General features: G+C 37.4%; 1 protein-coding gene across 2 annotated transcripts in view; it reads left to right on the forward strand.

Moving 5' to 3' along the window:
• Positions 1–18,017, forward strand: part of LOC121736504 (nucleolysin TIA-1) — a 163,180-nt gene that overhangs the window by 142,224 nt on the left and 2,939 nt on the right. For both annotated transcript variants that reach the window (XM_042127733.1, XM_042127734.1), the window contains 2 exons: positions 14,611–14,791; positions 15,880–16,009. In XM_042127733.1, coding sequence (XP_041983667.1) covers positions 14,611–14,791; positions 15,880–16,009 — 311 coding nt within the window. The remainder of the gene's footprint in view (positions 1–14,610; positions 14,792–15,879; positions 16,010–18,017) is intronic.

Here is an 18,017-nt window from a genome sequence, read left to right on the forward strand (position 1 = left end):
AGAGTTAGTTGATGGATTTTTATAGTAAAGTAGCTGTTGCCCGCGACTTCGTCCGCGTGGACTTTAGTTTATAGTTGTTTCCGTACATCGATTGAGTCGTTTACACGCAAATCAGAAAAGTATATTGTGTGGTAACCGCACATTTTTTCGGGACAAAAAATATTCCTTGTCCCAGATTCAAAGTATCTCCAAACTCCATGCCAAATTTCATCAAAATATATTAAATATTGTGCAGTAACCATACATTTTTCCGGGACAAAATGTATCCTATGTTCTTTTTCGGGACTCAAAGTATCTTTATACCAAATTTCAGCAAAATGGGTCCAGCCGTTTAACTTTACGCGTGATGTTGTGACCACGCGAAATATAATTAGTCCACAAAAAATAGCCTTTGATCCTTCACGTGGTCTTTTTCTTATCTGTGCCAAATAACAGAAAAATTGCTCCAGTAGTTCGTGAGATAAGCCCTTTCAAATGATTTCCCCCGTTTTTTTTCCACATTTTCCTCTATTTCTTAGCTCTTATTAGTCTCAGCGTGATAAGATATAGCCTTTCTCGATAAATGAGCTATTTAACACCGAAAGAATTTTTCAAATCGGTCTAGTGGTTCCTGAGATTAGCGCGTTCAAATAAGCCCTTTCAAATAATTTCCCCCATTTTTTCCACATTCTCCTTTATTTCTTCGCTCCCATTTGTCTTAGCGTGATAAAATATAGCTTATAGCCTTTCTCAATAAATGGGCTATCTAAAACTGAAAGAATTTTTCAAATCGGACCAGTACTTGCTGAGATTAGCGCGTTCAAATAAGCCATTTCAGATAATTTATCCCGTTTTTTTCACACTTTCCTCTATTTCTTCGCTCTTATTAGCATTAACGTGATAAAATATAGCCTATAGCCTTCCTCGATAAATGGGCTATCTAACACTAAAATATTTTTTTAAATCGGACCAGTAGTTCCTGAGATTAGCACGTTCAAACAAACAAAACAAACAAGCTCTTCCCAATTATAATATTAGTATATATAGATGAAGCCCGCAACTCCGTTGCGCCAAAAGTCGTTTATCGCGCGGGAACCGTACATTTTACGGGATCAAAAGTATTGTACGTCCTTTCCCGGGACTCAGAGCATCTCCATACCAAATATCAGCAATATCGGTTCAGTGGTTTGGGCGTGAAGAGTTGCACATTTTTAATATTAGTATGGACTTTTTTAGTTTTGATCCTAGATTAGGCATTTAAACCTTAGTTTTTTTATGATTTTGATAAATAATGTGTGTAAATGTATTCCTTTATGACATCATATTTTATGTATAGGGACATAGAAAAATATATGCCCGGAAGCACCCCAAACGAGAGTAAAATAAAAATTCAGATAATATAACTTTATTAAATCTAACTTTATTTAAATCCGCGGCGAAACGTCATTCCACTTTTGAATTTCCGCGTTTAATTAAAAACGAAAAAAATAAGGCGGTCGATTGGAGTTTTTCCGAACTTCTCAAAGTTTGCGCTCGGCCGCAGTTAATTTAAATCGGGGACAAAAGTTTGGGAACAACAGAATCGCTTACTCGCGATAAAAGCGGCTCATTAGATATTCACAGAGGAATGATTTAAGTCCCCTGCTCCACCACTTCGCTATCTATTCCAATTCATTGTGTATTTCGTTTGTTCTGACGGCTCTTCTCGGTCTGGTGGTGTAAATAGGCTTTGTATCGTTATGCGGGCTTAGCTCAAGGCCGATGGGCTATGATGGACAAACGGTCACGAGTAGAGACTTTTTTTTAATGCCTGTCGTGTTAATAGGGCTGTGGATTAGTGGTGCCATCGTCTGAAGTCGTTTCAGTTTGGCAGACGTCGGCACGGTGTTTGTGTGCGTGTTTTTTTTTTTTATGAAATAAGGGGGCAAACGAGCAAACGGGTCACCTGATGGAAAGCAACTTCCGTCGCCCATGGACACTCGCAGCATCAGAAGAGCTGCAAGTGCGTTGCCGACCTTTTAAGAGGGAATAGGGTAATAAAATTCCCCGGGTAGGGAAGGGAAGGGAAGGAAATAGTTGAGGGTAGGGAAGGGAATAGGGTAGGGGTTAGGGGATTGGGCCTCCGGTAAACTCACTCACTCGGCGAAACACAGCGCAAGCGCTGTTTCACGCCGGTTTTCTGTGAGAACGTGGTATTTATCCGGTCGAGCCGGCCCATTCGTGCTGAAGCATGGCTCCCCCACGTATCGATGTATGTGTATGGGAATTATAATTGTATACGTTGATAAACTGCCACGTTGCCAAAGCTTTACCGCGATTTGTTTTCGAACTTCGCTATCGTAATTAGCGAAGGCATGTTAGCTTCTGTTGGGGGGGAGGATGGGCTATTATTGCCTCAGTTTTCATGTCAGTGGTCCCCTAGGGGGAAAGGGTCGCTACTCCTATTTTAATTAGGCGAAAAACACGCGGGGTGTGTCCATACAGTTGTTAGATATTCTCGAACTGAGTTATTAAAAACGCTTTCTGAAATGAAAAGTTTTAGCGACGATGTGCATTATTTTGGGGTGGGTAAAAATGATCAACTCGCGTCAGATGTCAGGTCACTTGACCTCATCGAAAATTCGTAAGACGAAGAGAATAAACTGTTGCGGCGTAGTAGAGAAAGTTATATAGTCCTTCTTTCTACCTCGCGACGAAAATGTTTGTTTTCGCTTCTGTCGAGAGAAGACTGTTTTTCTAACTTTATGTGTTATTTATACCTTACTAAAGTCGCTTTTCGTAGTGAGTTATATACAAAAAAAAAACTATACGTCGAAACTATGTGCGGTTCGGTAACTAACCCGGCGAAAAGAACCGGCGGAATATATTGTTATTTCTTTTTCGTTGCATAAACAGAACATATAAATAAATGTATGAATTTCTCCGCACTTCAGTAAAACATAATTTTGTTAAGAAACTGATAAAGATAGTAAACGATCAAAAGGGTTTTCTTAATAGTCCACTCAGATATGACCCTTATGTCCTGGGAATAAAGCCTTGTCAGAGGCTTAACAACTTTGAACCATACGTAAGTCGCTGATAGCTTATAAATGGAGATATTATCTAAACCGGACATTGAAAACAAAAGTCATTAAAGCAAAACATTTTCAGGAGTTTTTTACTGACTACTTAAGGAATTTTAAAGTAGAAACCTCTTATTGATGTGCAATTATTGGGATGGGTCAGTAGCTCTACCATGAGTTTAAAGCTATAGTATTTTTCGATACTCGATACCGACTACTGTAAAATTTTAGTATGGTAAATTTTACGGCGCCTCTAGCGGTTACTTGCGGAACTAAAATCGCCATACTAAATATTTACGTAGTCGGTATCGAGTATCGATAAATACTATAGCTTTAAACTCATGGTAGAGCTACAGGTCACATTACCTTGGATGCGGTCGTGTATCACGCGTTTCCGTAGTCCCTTCCGTAGACCTTCAGGAGCAGGAACACCGTTGGGGTTTTAGTGGGTAGTCCCGGGTGCGTCTTCCGTTCGCCCCGGGGAGTCCCACATACCTCGGTGGTCCTCCCCAGACCCCGGGGATAAAAAAAACTTGAGAGGTGTCAAGTGACACCCGAATGGAACGAAGTTATTTCTTATGTTCAAAAAACCTGTATACATATACACTCAAAAAATTAATAAAAATATGCAGGTACTAATAAAAAAGTGTCGAGGTCAAATATCATTCTGTCTAGCCTCCTTTACGCCGAACGCGCGATAAGGACCTTCTTTTCAAAAAAGACATATTTACCTTATCGAAAATTCGTAAGACGGAGAGACAGTTATATATAATATAAGTAATGTGGGGTATCTCTTTCAACCGGGAAAAGTGTATGCTGGCCTCTTCTGTTTCGTTTTCACTTCTACCGGCCACCGGTTGTTTTTATGGTACTTCCTATAGTCCATGCTTCCATACTAATATATTAAATACAAAAGTATCTGTCTGTCTGTTACCTTATCACGCTTTAATCGCTGAATCGATTTTGCTGAAATATTTGACATTGAGATACTTTGAGTCCCGGGAAAGGACAAAGGATATTTTAATCGACGAAAAAAGTACGGTTCCCACGCGATAAGCGAACTTCGGCGCAACGCCATAGCATCTATAGACATGATTAATTATTAGAGAAGTTTTAACCCATCAAGCCCCATAAGCTCACCGGTGAGCGAGACAATAGAATAACAATAAATTTCCAAGAATCCACGATCGAAGGATTAACTTCAAAAATTTGCATCGACATTCCATAACATAAACTATAATCATAAAATATTACAATATCTTTAAACGAGCAATTCTTGTATATATAATATATATAATTGGAATCTCGGAATCGGCTCCAACGATTTTCATGAAATTTAGTATATGGGGGGTTTCGGGGGCGATAAATCGATCTAGCTAGAAATCATTTTTAGAAAATGTCATTTTAATCGTGTTTTATCGAATACCGAGCAAAGCTCCGTCAAATAGCTATTACATAAATGTCGTATACATATATGCATCGGAGATTTCGATAGGAACCTACCTCCCTTTGTTATATTATTCATACGAAAGGTTCGGTATAAAAATATTATCGTAAAGCGGTGCGAAGGGTAACAAAAACCGGTCGGTGAGATAAGATATCGTTGTTATTGTTACTGTCGCGATGTTTTGACGATACAGATGTTTGTTATATAGCCAATGTTTAGTTTCATAATACAAGTATACTTTAACGTTGTTAGTGGCGGCCGAAAAGGAAGATCTTCCGACCGAGCGAGATAGCATGCTCGGTCAGGCCGAAGCCCACTGACGTCATTTCAGATGTTGGATATATCTTGCCGTTCTCCGAAACTTCGATAGCGCGATGCAGGATTGTTAGGCGAATTGTGGGTACGCCACAATACTATATAGTGGGAGAGCCATGATTCGGCACGAATGAGCCGGCTCGACCGGAGAAATACCACGTTCTCATAGAAAACCGGCGTGAAACAGCACTTGCGCTGTGTTTCGCCGAGTGAGTGAGTTTACCGGAGGCCCAATCCTCTACCCTACCTACCTAACCTACCCTATTCCCTTCCCTACCCTCCTCTATTCCCTTCCCTTCCGATCCCTATTCTAAGAGGGTAGCCTCTTCATTACCCTATTCCCTCTTAAAAGGCCGGAAACGCAGCTGCAGCTCTTCTGATGCTGCGAGTGTCCATGGGCGACGGAAGTTGCTTTCCTGATAGGTGACCCGTTTGCTCGTTTGCCCCCTTATTTCATTAAAAAAGTGAGGATACTTTAGGGTGTACATGGGTCTCCTATAGAGTTTACTTTAAAAGTAGCGCGTAGCGCTGAAAGAGCATTTTTTTGTACAACGTCACGATTTTGCCCGTACAAATAAAAACGGTAAATCTTTCAGCCCAGCTACTTTCACAGTAAACTCTATACAAGCGACACATACACACCCTAAATAATTATCTACTTAGTTTTGTTGATGTGTAAATTTGCTTTATAAAATAAGGGGGCAAACGGGTCCTCTGATGGAAAGCTTCGCCCATGGACACTCGCAAATATATTATTTTTATTTATAAGGGTGTCGAACAGAGTATAGATAGACATAATCACATTCGTACACGACAGCCTTTCCCAAAGTGGGCGATAACGCCCCCTTGTGGCCGCTAAAAGTCTAAAGGGGCGATGTGCGACCCCAAAAAAACGGGGCGTTATAAGGCTTGGGGGGTGATTTGTAATTTCATTTCATCGACGCATTTTAATTTTAAACATTGGGGGCGCTAAGACATAATTTTTTCTCAAAGTGTAGGCAGTAGACAAAATAAGTTTGGGAACTCCTGATATACGAGTACGTATGAGCTGGAATTGTCCTATATACTCCGGTTAGCTGGGGCCCCGATTCCCAAATAATTGTATTTAGTTTGTTAGATGTTCTATTTGCCATCGAGCTGCAGGGATATTGGGGCTATATGAGCTGAAACCGAAATTGACCTAAATTAGACTATAAGCTTCTATTTGGTTTTACCTGACTGCGATAAGAGAGTTATAGTATAATAATAATAATATCTATGGACGATTCACACCACGTCACGTCTGGCCCCGTGCTAAGTACCAGACAACGGATATATTATATTTAATACTTTTATACTATGGTTACTTATTTAATATATAATTTAAGATTTTCATCTTATTACCATCAAAAGTAGTTTAAGTGTGAAGAGGTAACAAACATACAAACATGCTTCCTCATTTATCATGAAGTAAAATATATTCCTCCTTACTAATAAACGCTGTATAAGCTTTGAATAGTTATACAGTGTTTTGTCTTCTTCAATCCAATTAAAAATGTCACTTGTGTGACAGGAACAAAACACTGTATAACTATTCAAAGCTTATATGACGTTTATTAGTATAGAAATTACAGACGACAAAATAGACGCTGTTAAGCATTCGTGTACTAACCCACAAAAAATTAAGTATTGAGTTATGAATGCAGTTATGTTTTTTAGATGATTTAGAACAAAACTGCATTCAAAATCCAACAAAAAAAATTGTGGGCTAGGACACAAATGCTTAATACAACAAAACCAATTATTGCTTAACAGTTAACAGTAATTCAACGTTGAATTTTCTCACTTCAAAGACATTGGAGCATTTTTCAGTGCACAAATAGCTGTATTTTTCTCAAACTACCCTCAGTTACCTAAATATTAGCTGGCAATCGGCGTAATTAGGTACGCTGTGCAATTACCTAGCGGAAGCGACGTCGTGCCAGCGGATATTATAACATCGGTACAAAACCGTAGGGTTCATTTTCAGTTGACATTTTATTAAATTTTATGGTGGTTTGAATTCCGACGATAAAAAGAAACAACTATAAGACGTATGAGTTAGGGTCAATTTATAATAGCGCAGAGTCGAAGCTAAGCGAAGCGAATTTCCAAAAACACAACAAACAACAATATACGTGGGAGAGCCATGCTTCGGCACGAATGGGCCGGCTCGACCGGAGAAATACCACGTTCTCACAGAAAACCGGCGTGAAACAGCGCTTGCACTGTGTTTCGCCGAGTGAGTGAGTTTACCGGAGGCCCAATCCCCTATCCTATTCCCTTCTCTACTCTCCCCTTTTCCCTTCCCTTCCCTACCCTCCCCTAATCCCTTCCCTTCCCTGCCCTCCGCTATTACCCTATTCCCTCTTAAAGGCTGGCAACGCACTTGCAGCTCTTCTGATGCTGTAAGTGTCCATGGGCGACGGAAGTTGCTTTCCATCAGGTGACCCGTTTGCTCGTTTGCCCCCTTATTTCAAAAAAAAAAAAAAAAAAAAACAAACAAAAAAAAAAAAAAACACAGAAAATTCAACCTTAAGTTCAGAGCGTAACGCATATATTACTTCTGTCAAGCCAATCAGCGTTGGTCGGGCGCATCGACGAGAATTCGCGCGGATGCGCGCGCCTTTTTAGATTCTCAGAAGTAATAAAGTGCGTTAACGCTTTGGAATTAAGGTTGAATTTGTTATGTTCAGTTTTAATAATTCGCTTCGATGCGCTTCGACTCTGTGCTAGTATAATTTGACCCTTGGAGGTAAAATAGTGAGGTAGGGGACATAATATTATTTACATCGAGTAAATTATAATTATTATTATGTACTTAGTTTGTAAATTATTATGCAGTTTTTGTTTTTTCTTTCACTTTTATTTTGTAATTTAATATGTAAGTCTCTATTATAATAGTTGAAAAGTCTTGTAATACTAGCGATGGAAGAGCGTAGTCACCATACAGGCGTGAGTTTACTAGACCTGACTATATTGTGTATTGTGTTCTACTCAATTATTGTAATTTAAGTTGAAAATAAATACTTACTTATTTATACAATTATTTAGTATAGCATCTTTTTGTGAAAGATTAATTTGTTATATTAATCGTTACTTTAATATTAGGATCAGCGTAATCGTTTTAAAATAACATTTTATGTCATATAATGTATGTCTGTATCAAATAATTGAAGGTTTACAAGGACATAATATACAGGATGTAACAAAAATAAGTGAAAATACTTTAGGGTGTGTACGTGTTCCTTGTAGAGAGTTCACTGTAAAAGTAGCAGCGCTGAAAGACCAAAAAAATTTTTCACTTTTGTATGGGGAAACTCGTGACGCTCGGGCCCTTGCCCATACAAAAGTGAAAAAAAAAACGTTTTTCAGAGCTGCTACTTTGACAGTGAACTCTCTACAAGGAATACGTACACACTCCAAAGTATTATCACTTATTTTTGTTACACACTGTATAGAGGGGATAATAAGATTGACCAACCTTATTATCCCCTCTATCGCACACACACATTTCCCATATTCAATTTCCAATATCGTTTTCCGTATTCGGAATTTCGTGTCACTTTAGAACACACAATGACGAACAGTATTCCCACATGACAAAACAGTAACAAAACTCGAACGGTCCAGCCATGTAACATATTAACACAAAAACGTCCCAAACTGGACGCTTCACACAATTTACAACAAACTTACTGTCGTGTAAACATTATTTACGGTCTTATAAAGTAACTTAATAGCCCGGTTCTCCTCATAAATACGACATATAAATCTCCAGCTTATAATATACTGCCAACATATTATGTGACTCGGTTGTACGTTGCATTTTAGTATGTTACAACCCAAATTAGTTACAGTATTTAGGTACCGATATTATATCAAAAATATTTTAAAAAAATCTTTTTTTTTTACACATTTCTTACCTAAATAACTTCTACCACTATTGTAAATTCTTTTATCGAATTTATAATACTCATAGTCCATACTAATTACTAATACTATAAAAATGCGAAAGTATGTCTATTGTCTATCTGTTTGGTAGAGGTAACACACTCCTAAACCGATGAACTGATTTTGATAAAATACGGTATAGAGATACTTTCTGTCTCGGAAAAGGCATTTAAGATACTTTCATCCCTGAACGAAATCCTGAAATTGCACGGTTTCACATGAATAGTAGAATACAGTTACTCTCTGTTAAGTATTTTACTAGCTATACGACCGAGCTTTGCTCGGTATTCGATAAAACACAAATAAAATGACATTTTCTAAAAATGATTCCTAGCTAGATCGACTTATCGCCCCCGAAACCCTCTATATACTAAATTTCATGAAAATCGTTGGAGCCGATTCCGAGATTCTTTTTAAAGTTATGAATGCATTTCTTTTTCTACTGCATTCATAACTCAATACGTTATTTTTTGTGGGATGATACACAAAGTCCAGTTACGATTGCAATGCATTTTAATGCAATCTATTTTTCCCATCTAATTAAAATACTGCAAATTCATCAGTCATAAAAACGCAAGCTCATCGAAAACAGGCTCACGTATTCGATAAAATCGAATAAATAAAATCGCTAACAAGATTTCCTCAACAACCGATAAAATCTTTTGTTCGGGCCCAACAATTCGTATCCGTATTAACCACTCTATATAAATCCCTGAATAAAACTGAAAGTTAACGTACCGTGGGCTTATTTTCATTTAAATTATGCGTAACAAAGGGAGAATAACGTGCGTAATTAAAAATATATTTTCCTCTTAAGTGTCTCTAAAATATCAAATTTTGAAGCACATTGCGCTAAATCGTATTAATTCCTCATTATGGTGGGAAGAGAACAATCTTGTACGAACATTATTTTGTAGGCTAGGTTAAACTAATAACGTATTATGGGCGTATTTGTCGTTTGTTTTTTTTTTTAATTCAAAAAATGACGGCAAGACGCGACACGTCATTTCTATGTATTTCTATGAATATGTCGCTAGCTTCGTGTCGCTAGCTGCGCAGGCTATTTCATAGAAATACAGACAAACCAATAATGTCGCTACGACACGTCGTCTGCGGTTGCTTCATGTCGTCCGCTGCCAACCGGCACCTTAAGGGCCGCGCCACACCGGAATGGCAGCGGCGAGGCGAGCACTTTCAGTGTCATAATATGATTTTAAACTTTATCTTCATTATTGTAATACGTGGCATCGCTTGATCCGCAAGCCACGCCGCCGGCCACGAGCGTCCACGAGCGGCCACGGGCGGCCGTAGACTTCTCAAGCGATACAATGAATTACAATACTGAAGATAAAATTTAAAATCATAATATGACATTGAAAGTGCTCGCCTCGCCGCTGCTATTCCGGTGTAGCGCGGCCCTAAAGCTACCGTTCTGATCTTTGCCGAGAGTTACCGCGATCCACAAAAATTAAAATAAAATGCCACTTTATGACATAGGCTACAGGTTCCACTTTACGCCACTACAAAGCATATGGTGGCATAGGTCGCTAGGCCAATGTCAGTACTCGCAGAAAGCGATTTTAAACTAGATGAGAGTACAATTTTATTTGGATACTAGATGACACCCGCATTGACCCGAGGTAACCGCGTACATTTCTCCGAGATAAAAAGTGGGGTGAAAAATGGGGTGAAGCCAAACGAGCGTAATTTGTGAGTTGAGTCGCAGAATTTCGGCTTGCAGAAATTCTGCTGCATGCAGTTTCATACAAAAGTGCTGTTTGATTCACACGAGCGTAATTTTGTGAGTCATGATTTGAAATTCTGCGACTCACGAGTCACGACACACAAAATTACCCTCGTATGGCTTCGCCTTTAAGCAAAATCGGTTCAGCGGTTTAATCGTGAAGAGGTAACAGACAGACACACTTTCAAATTTATAAAATTAAGTATAGATTTGTAGGAAATGTTATTTTAGAATGTTTTTTAAAGAAATGTTCGAATATATTCGAATAATAACATTCCCTATTGATTTCACAAGGTTTTAAGGTGGCAAAATATACATAGGTACTGTGAACTCAGAGAAATAAAAAAAAATTGTTGCATAGTGATATTGTGATGATGGCTCTCAACAAAGTCTATGCTATAAGCCCTCGCTTCTTTATTAACAAAGTCAATTCTCGAGTGCGCCATAATCCCAGTTATTATAGACTGAGATCCCGTTAATATTTAACTACACGGTAATCGCCTGTCAGTTCTACGGTTTAACCTCTATTAAAGGCGAAAACAATTAAAAAGGTTTGAGCTTTGTTTGTTTGTCGGAGAATCTTCTATCAAATAAAAAATAATTTTAAAGTTAGTCTCGCTTCAACTCGAGAACGGCCTATCGGATTTGGTTTATATTTTATTCCTTGTATATTAATATTATAGCCTTGAAATGTTCGTGGAAGTCTAGTAAAAGTGTCAAAAAGTCTAGTAAAAGTAAAGTTTTTAGTTATTTAAAAAGCAAAATTTAGATGTTTATGCTTTTAACTGCAATAAGATTAGTATTTATCTACGAATAATAAAAACTAACGGCCGTTCCCAATATTTGATCTATCTCTGGTTTGGCCCTACTAGAGATAGGAATAGCTCACATTAGACATAATTTTATGTCAATTGTGAGCTATTCCTATCTCTAGTAGGGCAAAACCAGAGATAGATCAAATGTTGGGAACGGCCGTAAGAGAGAGTACCTAACTGCGTCAAAAAATTGTCCACGAGTCTGCAAAATGTGACCTGAATACATGATGCATACTTTATGCATGTACTCGGTACACAATTTTGTGTAAATACAGTGTGTAACAAAAATAAGTGATAATACTTTAGGGTGTGTACGTGTTCCTTGTAGAGAGTACACTGTGAAAGTAGCAGCTCTGAAAGACAATTTTTTTTTTCACTTTTGTATGGGCAAGGGCCCGAGCGTCACGAGTTTCCCCATACAAAAGTGAAAAAAATGTTTGGTCTTTCAGTGCTGCTACTTTCACAGTGAGCTCTCTACAAGGAATACGTACACACACTAAAGTATTATCACTTATTTTTGTTACACCCTGTATAGAAGAAATATAGAACAATAATTAATTAATGTCAACGGCTTAATTTCGTAAATTTGAGTTCGGCTCCGCGAGGTCTATAGAAAAAAAAATCTGAAAAAACTTCAAGAGAAAATCAGGAAAACAGGGAAAATCATTTTATGGCAAAACAACGTTAGCCGCGACAGCTAGTCTAATATATAAAAATAAGTCGGGTTTTCCTTCCTGACGCTATAACTCCAGAACGCACGAACCGATTTCCACGGTTTTACTTTCGTTGGAAAGGTCTCAGGGTCCGTGAGGTCTATAGAAAAAAAAACAGAAAAAAACTTCAAGAGAAAAACAGGAAAACAGGGAAAATCATTTTATGGCAAAACGTTTGCCGGGACAGCTAGTAAATAATAATAATGCGAAACAGTGTCTGTGTATCTCACTGTTACTGATTTATTGAAAGAAACAGATGCATTCCGATTCCTTAGATTCGTTGCTTATTGGATTAAGAACTTTGATACTTGTAATGTCACCTTCAAAAAGGTACTTTAAATGGTAGGTACCTATTGCTTTATTAACTAGTAGGTAGGTTAAATTACTTATTGTTTATTATTAATAACACAATACGAATTTACACTTAATTTTTTTTATTTATTTAACCAACTTCCAAGGTGAAAACAATAATAATATGTACTAAAAAGTATCAAATAATTCTTACTCTGTATTCTTTAGAATAGTGCCTTTTTCTGAACTTGTCTAAATCTACTAATCAACTATTTCTGGGACAAAACACTGTGTAATGTAAAAACACCCCGCTGTCTGACAAGTTAATTTTTAACAGCAGACGAGGAGCAACAAGCGTAAATATTGATATTTTAGTGAGTTGTCAGTTACCGCTGCGGAGACAATAATGATGATTAAACTTCAATTTAATTAAGAGTTTCACAGATAACGCATGAGGTATGTCAAATCTTCATTAATTAATTACAGTTAAACAAGCTGTCCCAGCAAACGTTTCTTTGCCATGTAAGGTATTTCGCCCGTATTATTAATTTATTGAAGTGACTAAATAAGTATGTCACCATGGCAAATTCCCGCGTTGCACAAACAATAGTCGCCGTCAGTCTCGAGTTGTACTAATTTCCTATTATTTATTCAACAAGTGCACTTATCAATATAAAAAGTACCCAGTAGCCGATTCTCAGACCCACTGAATATGCATATAAAATTTGGTTAAAAGCAGTAAACATTGTGACACGAGAATTTTATATATAATTTGATAATGAATTTTGAATACAGTCTTGTTCTAAATCATCTAAAGAATAATAGAATAATATAATAATAATAATAAATCCTAAATTGACTTAATCGATACAACAATACTATTAAGACTCTGACACCCAAACTAGGCTAACGCCCATATCTCAGGAGTCAGCGGCTTCTCCCAATTTTTACCGACTTCCAAAAAGGAGGAGGTAATACGTTCGGCTGTATGTATCTTTTTTTTTTGTATGTTCAACGATAACTCAGCCGTTTGTGATCCGATTTTCAAAATTCTTTTTAAACATAAAATTAAAGAAGTTAAAACATATCACTAAAATAAGTAAGTATATAATAAATATAGGATTTATATATTTTAATACATTTATAAATAAATAAATATAGATGTTCAAAAAATAAGTAATACTATTAAGTACACAAAATACATTATGATATGAATTTAAGTACCTACTACCTACACACAGCCAATATTTATATTAAGTATATTATTACATTAGTTAAAAAGATCTTCTGTCTCACAATAGTTTAATGTCAAGAGCCAGGTCTTGATAATTGATTTACATTCGCGAAGAGAAAGGGGATAGAAGTTGAATTTTTTGTTAATTGTAATATAACAGCTGCATTCACAACTCAATACGTAATTTTTTGTGGATTTGTACACCATCACGTCCATAGAGTATACATTATAGCTTGCTAATGTATATTCTAAGATTGCGTCAGTTCACCTTCGCGTTTCATAAAGTTGCATTTTTGTCGGGACTCGGGAATCGCTCCAATATCTGTCGGAATTTCCCTTTGCCCTTCGCCCTCGTGTCCCTTTACTGCGTGATTGGCCGCCACGTCGGAATCTTTTTCATTTCATCCTCAAATTATTATTGATAGTTTTCTCTCCGGTATGCGATATCAAATAGGGATATTTTTTGTTTGTTTATCTAGAAGTTAGAACGGCACTTGTTTTGATTAGTTTCTGAGGGTTTTTAGGTTTTTGATAAGAGTACTATATTTTCATTGGCGTTATTGATTGGTTAAAGTTTTGACGTTATCCAAATAACAACACTAATGAATAGATAATCTATGGTTCAAAAAACTTTTGACACGCCATTATAACGTGGCAAAATGACGATCATTAAGCGCTGTCATCTTGTCAAGATGACGGATGGTGTCAGCGCTATAAAGTCGGCAAACGTTTTCAAGCGCTTTTTTCCGCCAAAAAAAGCCCAAAAAAGAAAATAGTCAAAAAGCGCTCGAATGCGCTTTTTAGCGAAATGGCGATTGCTAAGCAGTATATACTGTCAGAGTCAAATTGTTGCCGCCGTAAACCTGTCCAGGGCCGATATTGCCTTACAGGTTCTTATTGGCACTTTTTCTGTGAAACACTCACTTAATTTTACAAAAGAAAGCCAAGTAGGTACATAATGCAACAGCTCGCGGCTGTGTGTGTCTCATTGCTAGTGTGCCTGTATATTTATCTCTACCCACATTTCCTTCGTTGCAGTGAACTCCAAGCCGCTGACTTTCGACGAGGTGTACAACCAGAGCTCGCCGACCAACTGCACCGTGTACTGCGGCGGGCTGACCGCGGGCCTGACCGAGGACCTCATGCAGAAGACCTTCCAGCCGTTTGGCACCATACAGGAGATACGGGTGTTCAAGGACAAGGGATACGCTTTCATCAGGTACTACGAATAATAAAAACTAAGAAAACGTAACTCCCATTCTTCAACCGGTTTGAATTATGTTCCTTTTCTCACACTAAAATATTATGGCAATAGCAACGAAATTAATTATCACTTCTATATTTACACAAAATTGTGTACCGAATACATGCATAAAGTATGCATTATGTCTGTAGCTCTACCATGAGTTTAAAGCTATAGTATTTATCGATACTCGATACCGACTACGTGAATATTTAGTATGGCGATTTTAGTTCCGCAAACAACCGCTGGAGGCGCTGTAAAATTTTCCATACTAAAAATTTACGGTAGTCGGTATCGAGTATCGAAAAATACTATAGCTTTAAACTCATGGTAGAGCTACAGGTCACATTTTGTAGACTCGTGGACAACTTTTTTGACACGGTTACTCTTCCTTAGTTTTTATTATTCGTAGATCAGGTATGAAGATTTACGTTGAGTCAGTAACTGGCGTCAGTCCACCGACGTGTCAGTGCTGACCTGGCACTGCCATAAGGCAGATTTACATTGAGTCAGTTGCTGTCGTCAATGTACTGTGCTGACTTGACTTGGCTGACACGGCAGTGAACTAATGTGACACGATGTAAATCTGCCTTGAGAATGATAGAAAGCTTGTCGGTGAAAATGTCAAAGGTTTGTGGTGGTCTGACCGTTAGGTTAGGCGCCCTGTTTCGTAGTAGAACCTACCAGTTACCACTATAGCCATTTTTTCAGCCTTACAAATAATTCAAAAGACATAAAAATAAATTATTTTTTCGCTGAGATGATACAAAACCATCTCCCGGCAAATCTCATTACATCAGTTCTGACTTTCACGGTTATATTTTCGTCTGTAAATAATAAATATATATTTTTAATAAGTTATTTTTCTTATTAAGAAATAATGCGCTTCCACAAAAGGCTCAACCGATCTTAATGAAATTTTGCAGTACCTACATTCGTTAGGCCTCAGAATAGGTTTTTATCTACTTTTTATATTGAGTCTAGAAATAATTTATATGGCGAAACAACATTTGCCGGGTCATCTAGTTTTTCTTATAAAGATTTAACATACATTCTTCTTTCAGGTTCTCAACAAAGGAGAGCGCGACGCACGCGATCGTGGCTGTCCACAACACCGACGTGAACGGTCAGCCCGTGAAGTGCTCCTGGGGCAAGGAGTCCGGGGACCCCAACAACGCGCAGGGCCAGGGACAGGTAGGTATCGGGGATAGGAACCCAATCACACGCAGGGCAAAGAATCTGCAGGGGACACCAACTTGCATACGATGTTGGCGGTCCGTAATACCGACGTCAAAGGTCAACCAGTCAAGTGCTCCTGGGGCAAGGAGTCTGGAGATTCCAACAACGCACAGGGCCAGGGACGGGTAGGTACTGGGGCTAGGAACCCCATAACACGGGCAATTATTGGGACCAGAAGCCCCAGAAACAAGCAAGACAGTTGGGTACTGGGGCTAAGAACCCCAACAATAAGGAAGGCCTGGACAGATACGTATTGGGGGCTGCTAACACTAAAAACAGGGCCAGGGGCAGCAACCCTAAATACAATACGCTAGGCAACAGAGGTGGACACTGGACAGGTACCGGAGCTATAGGAACGGGCAATTAAAAAAATTCATTGGCACAGTTTTCATTTGGTAACGTTACAATATAATGTTTGCACCTGAAGATGCGTCGTATTTTACGCGTATTTTTATCGTTGTGTGTAGTGTGTACTAGGTATATTTACTTATTATTATGCTATCGAATGTGTTATGTGTGTGCGGTGCAAAATATATCCTTGTTAAGCTTACGCTTGTCAACTGTTCAATGATAAAATTACTTATTTGTTTATAATATTATTTGATCAATAGCAAGATCATAATAATTATTAACTTGTACTCAATATTTCATAATAAATTTTACTAACTTAAAAAGCAGACCTATATCAGTCAACTAAGAAAATAACGAAAATTAAGGACATTAGTAAATTATTTAAAGATGCTTTTTAGCACTCAGATATTATTTAGAAATTAAATTATGTCTAGCTGAACATTTAAAAAATAATTTCGACTAAGTGTATTTTAGAATATTTTCCACCAACATCTGTAAAAAGTCAACCGTTGATTAAATAAAATGATGCCGATGTTCTTCGTATAAATGACAGAAGAGGAAAGATGTTTAAACGAACTATTAACAACTAAACCGCGATAGTAAAACTCGGACTTAAACGAGACAAATCAATTAATAAGAGTTTTTATTCAGAGTAATTTTTTTACAAAAAATTTCCGAACTTCGTTACTAAGGTGCCTACCACCGGTTGACATGGACATGAACTAAGAATTATTTAAGTTTAAACTAAGAATTATTTAAATTTAAACTAAGAATTATTTAAATTTAAACTAAGAATTATTTAAATTGTAAAGATCGTAATTTCGGACATGAATTGACAAAGTGGGAATTTGAATATCTTTGACATCTTAGACGATAAATAATGGAGGGTAAGACGATAGCCACTTAAAGAGAAGCGTCTTTGAACTCAATTTTCTTAATTTCGAATCCATTAATAAATTATCAATAGAGCTGCTAATTTCATGGTCTTTATTAAACATTCATTATCTAATGATTACAATCCAATTATATTCGAAGTTTGCTAAAGCTAATGGGATTTTACAGCGCTGATTTTAGAATGTGATAATTTAAAATTTACGCTGTTCCGATTGAAAAGCGGAAGATATAATGAATAAAATGTTATGACATATCCGGTTTCAAATAATTGTCGGTAGTTTAAAATAATATTCAGTAGCAATTAAGATTTGGTGAATCGTTGATATTCTAGAATAGCGTTGTCGAAACACAGCGACCCTGGTGATACGCCGCCATATCTTCGAAAATGTAGCTTCATAACTTCATTATCCCCTCTTAATATTTGGAAGTTCCTTGGAACTATTGGCGTAGGAAAGTCGCAAGAAATCCTGGAACTACCCAGCTCCATAATTAGTCTTGATGATTTTAACCCCCATATTTTGTCTTCCATATAAAGCACAAAGAATAATAATTTTCAGAAAAAAAAATATAATAAAAAAGAAATTTCAGATTATTAGTAATTATCTCGTCCTAATTTAGACCCTTTTCAGTTTTCTCCAGTTGTTTTAGACGAAATCGACAAGACTATCAAGTCCATAGTATCAAAAGCCGTAGGTTGAGATGACAGTCGCTGCATGAT

This window comes from Aricia agestis, chromosome 19, assembly GCF_905147365.1.
Source record: "Aricia agestis chromosome 19, ilAriAges1.1, whole genome shotgun sequence".
NCBI classification, from domain to species: domain Eukaryota; kingdom Metazoa; phylum Arthropoda; class Insecta; order Lepidoptera; family Lycaenidae; genus Aricia; species Aricia agestis.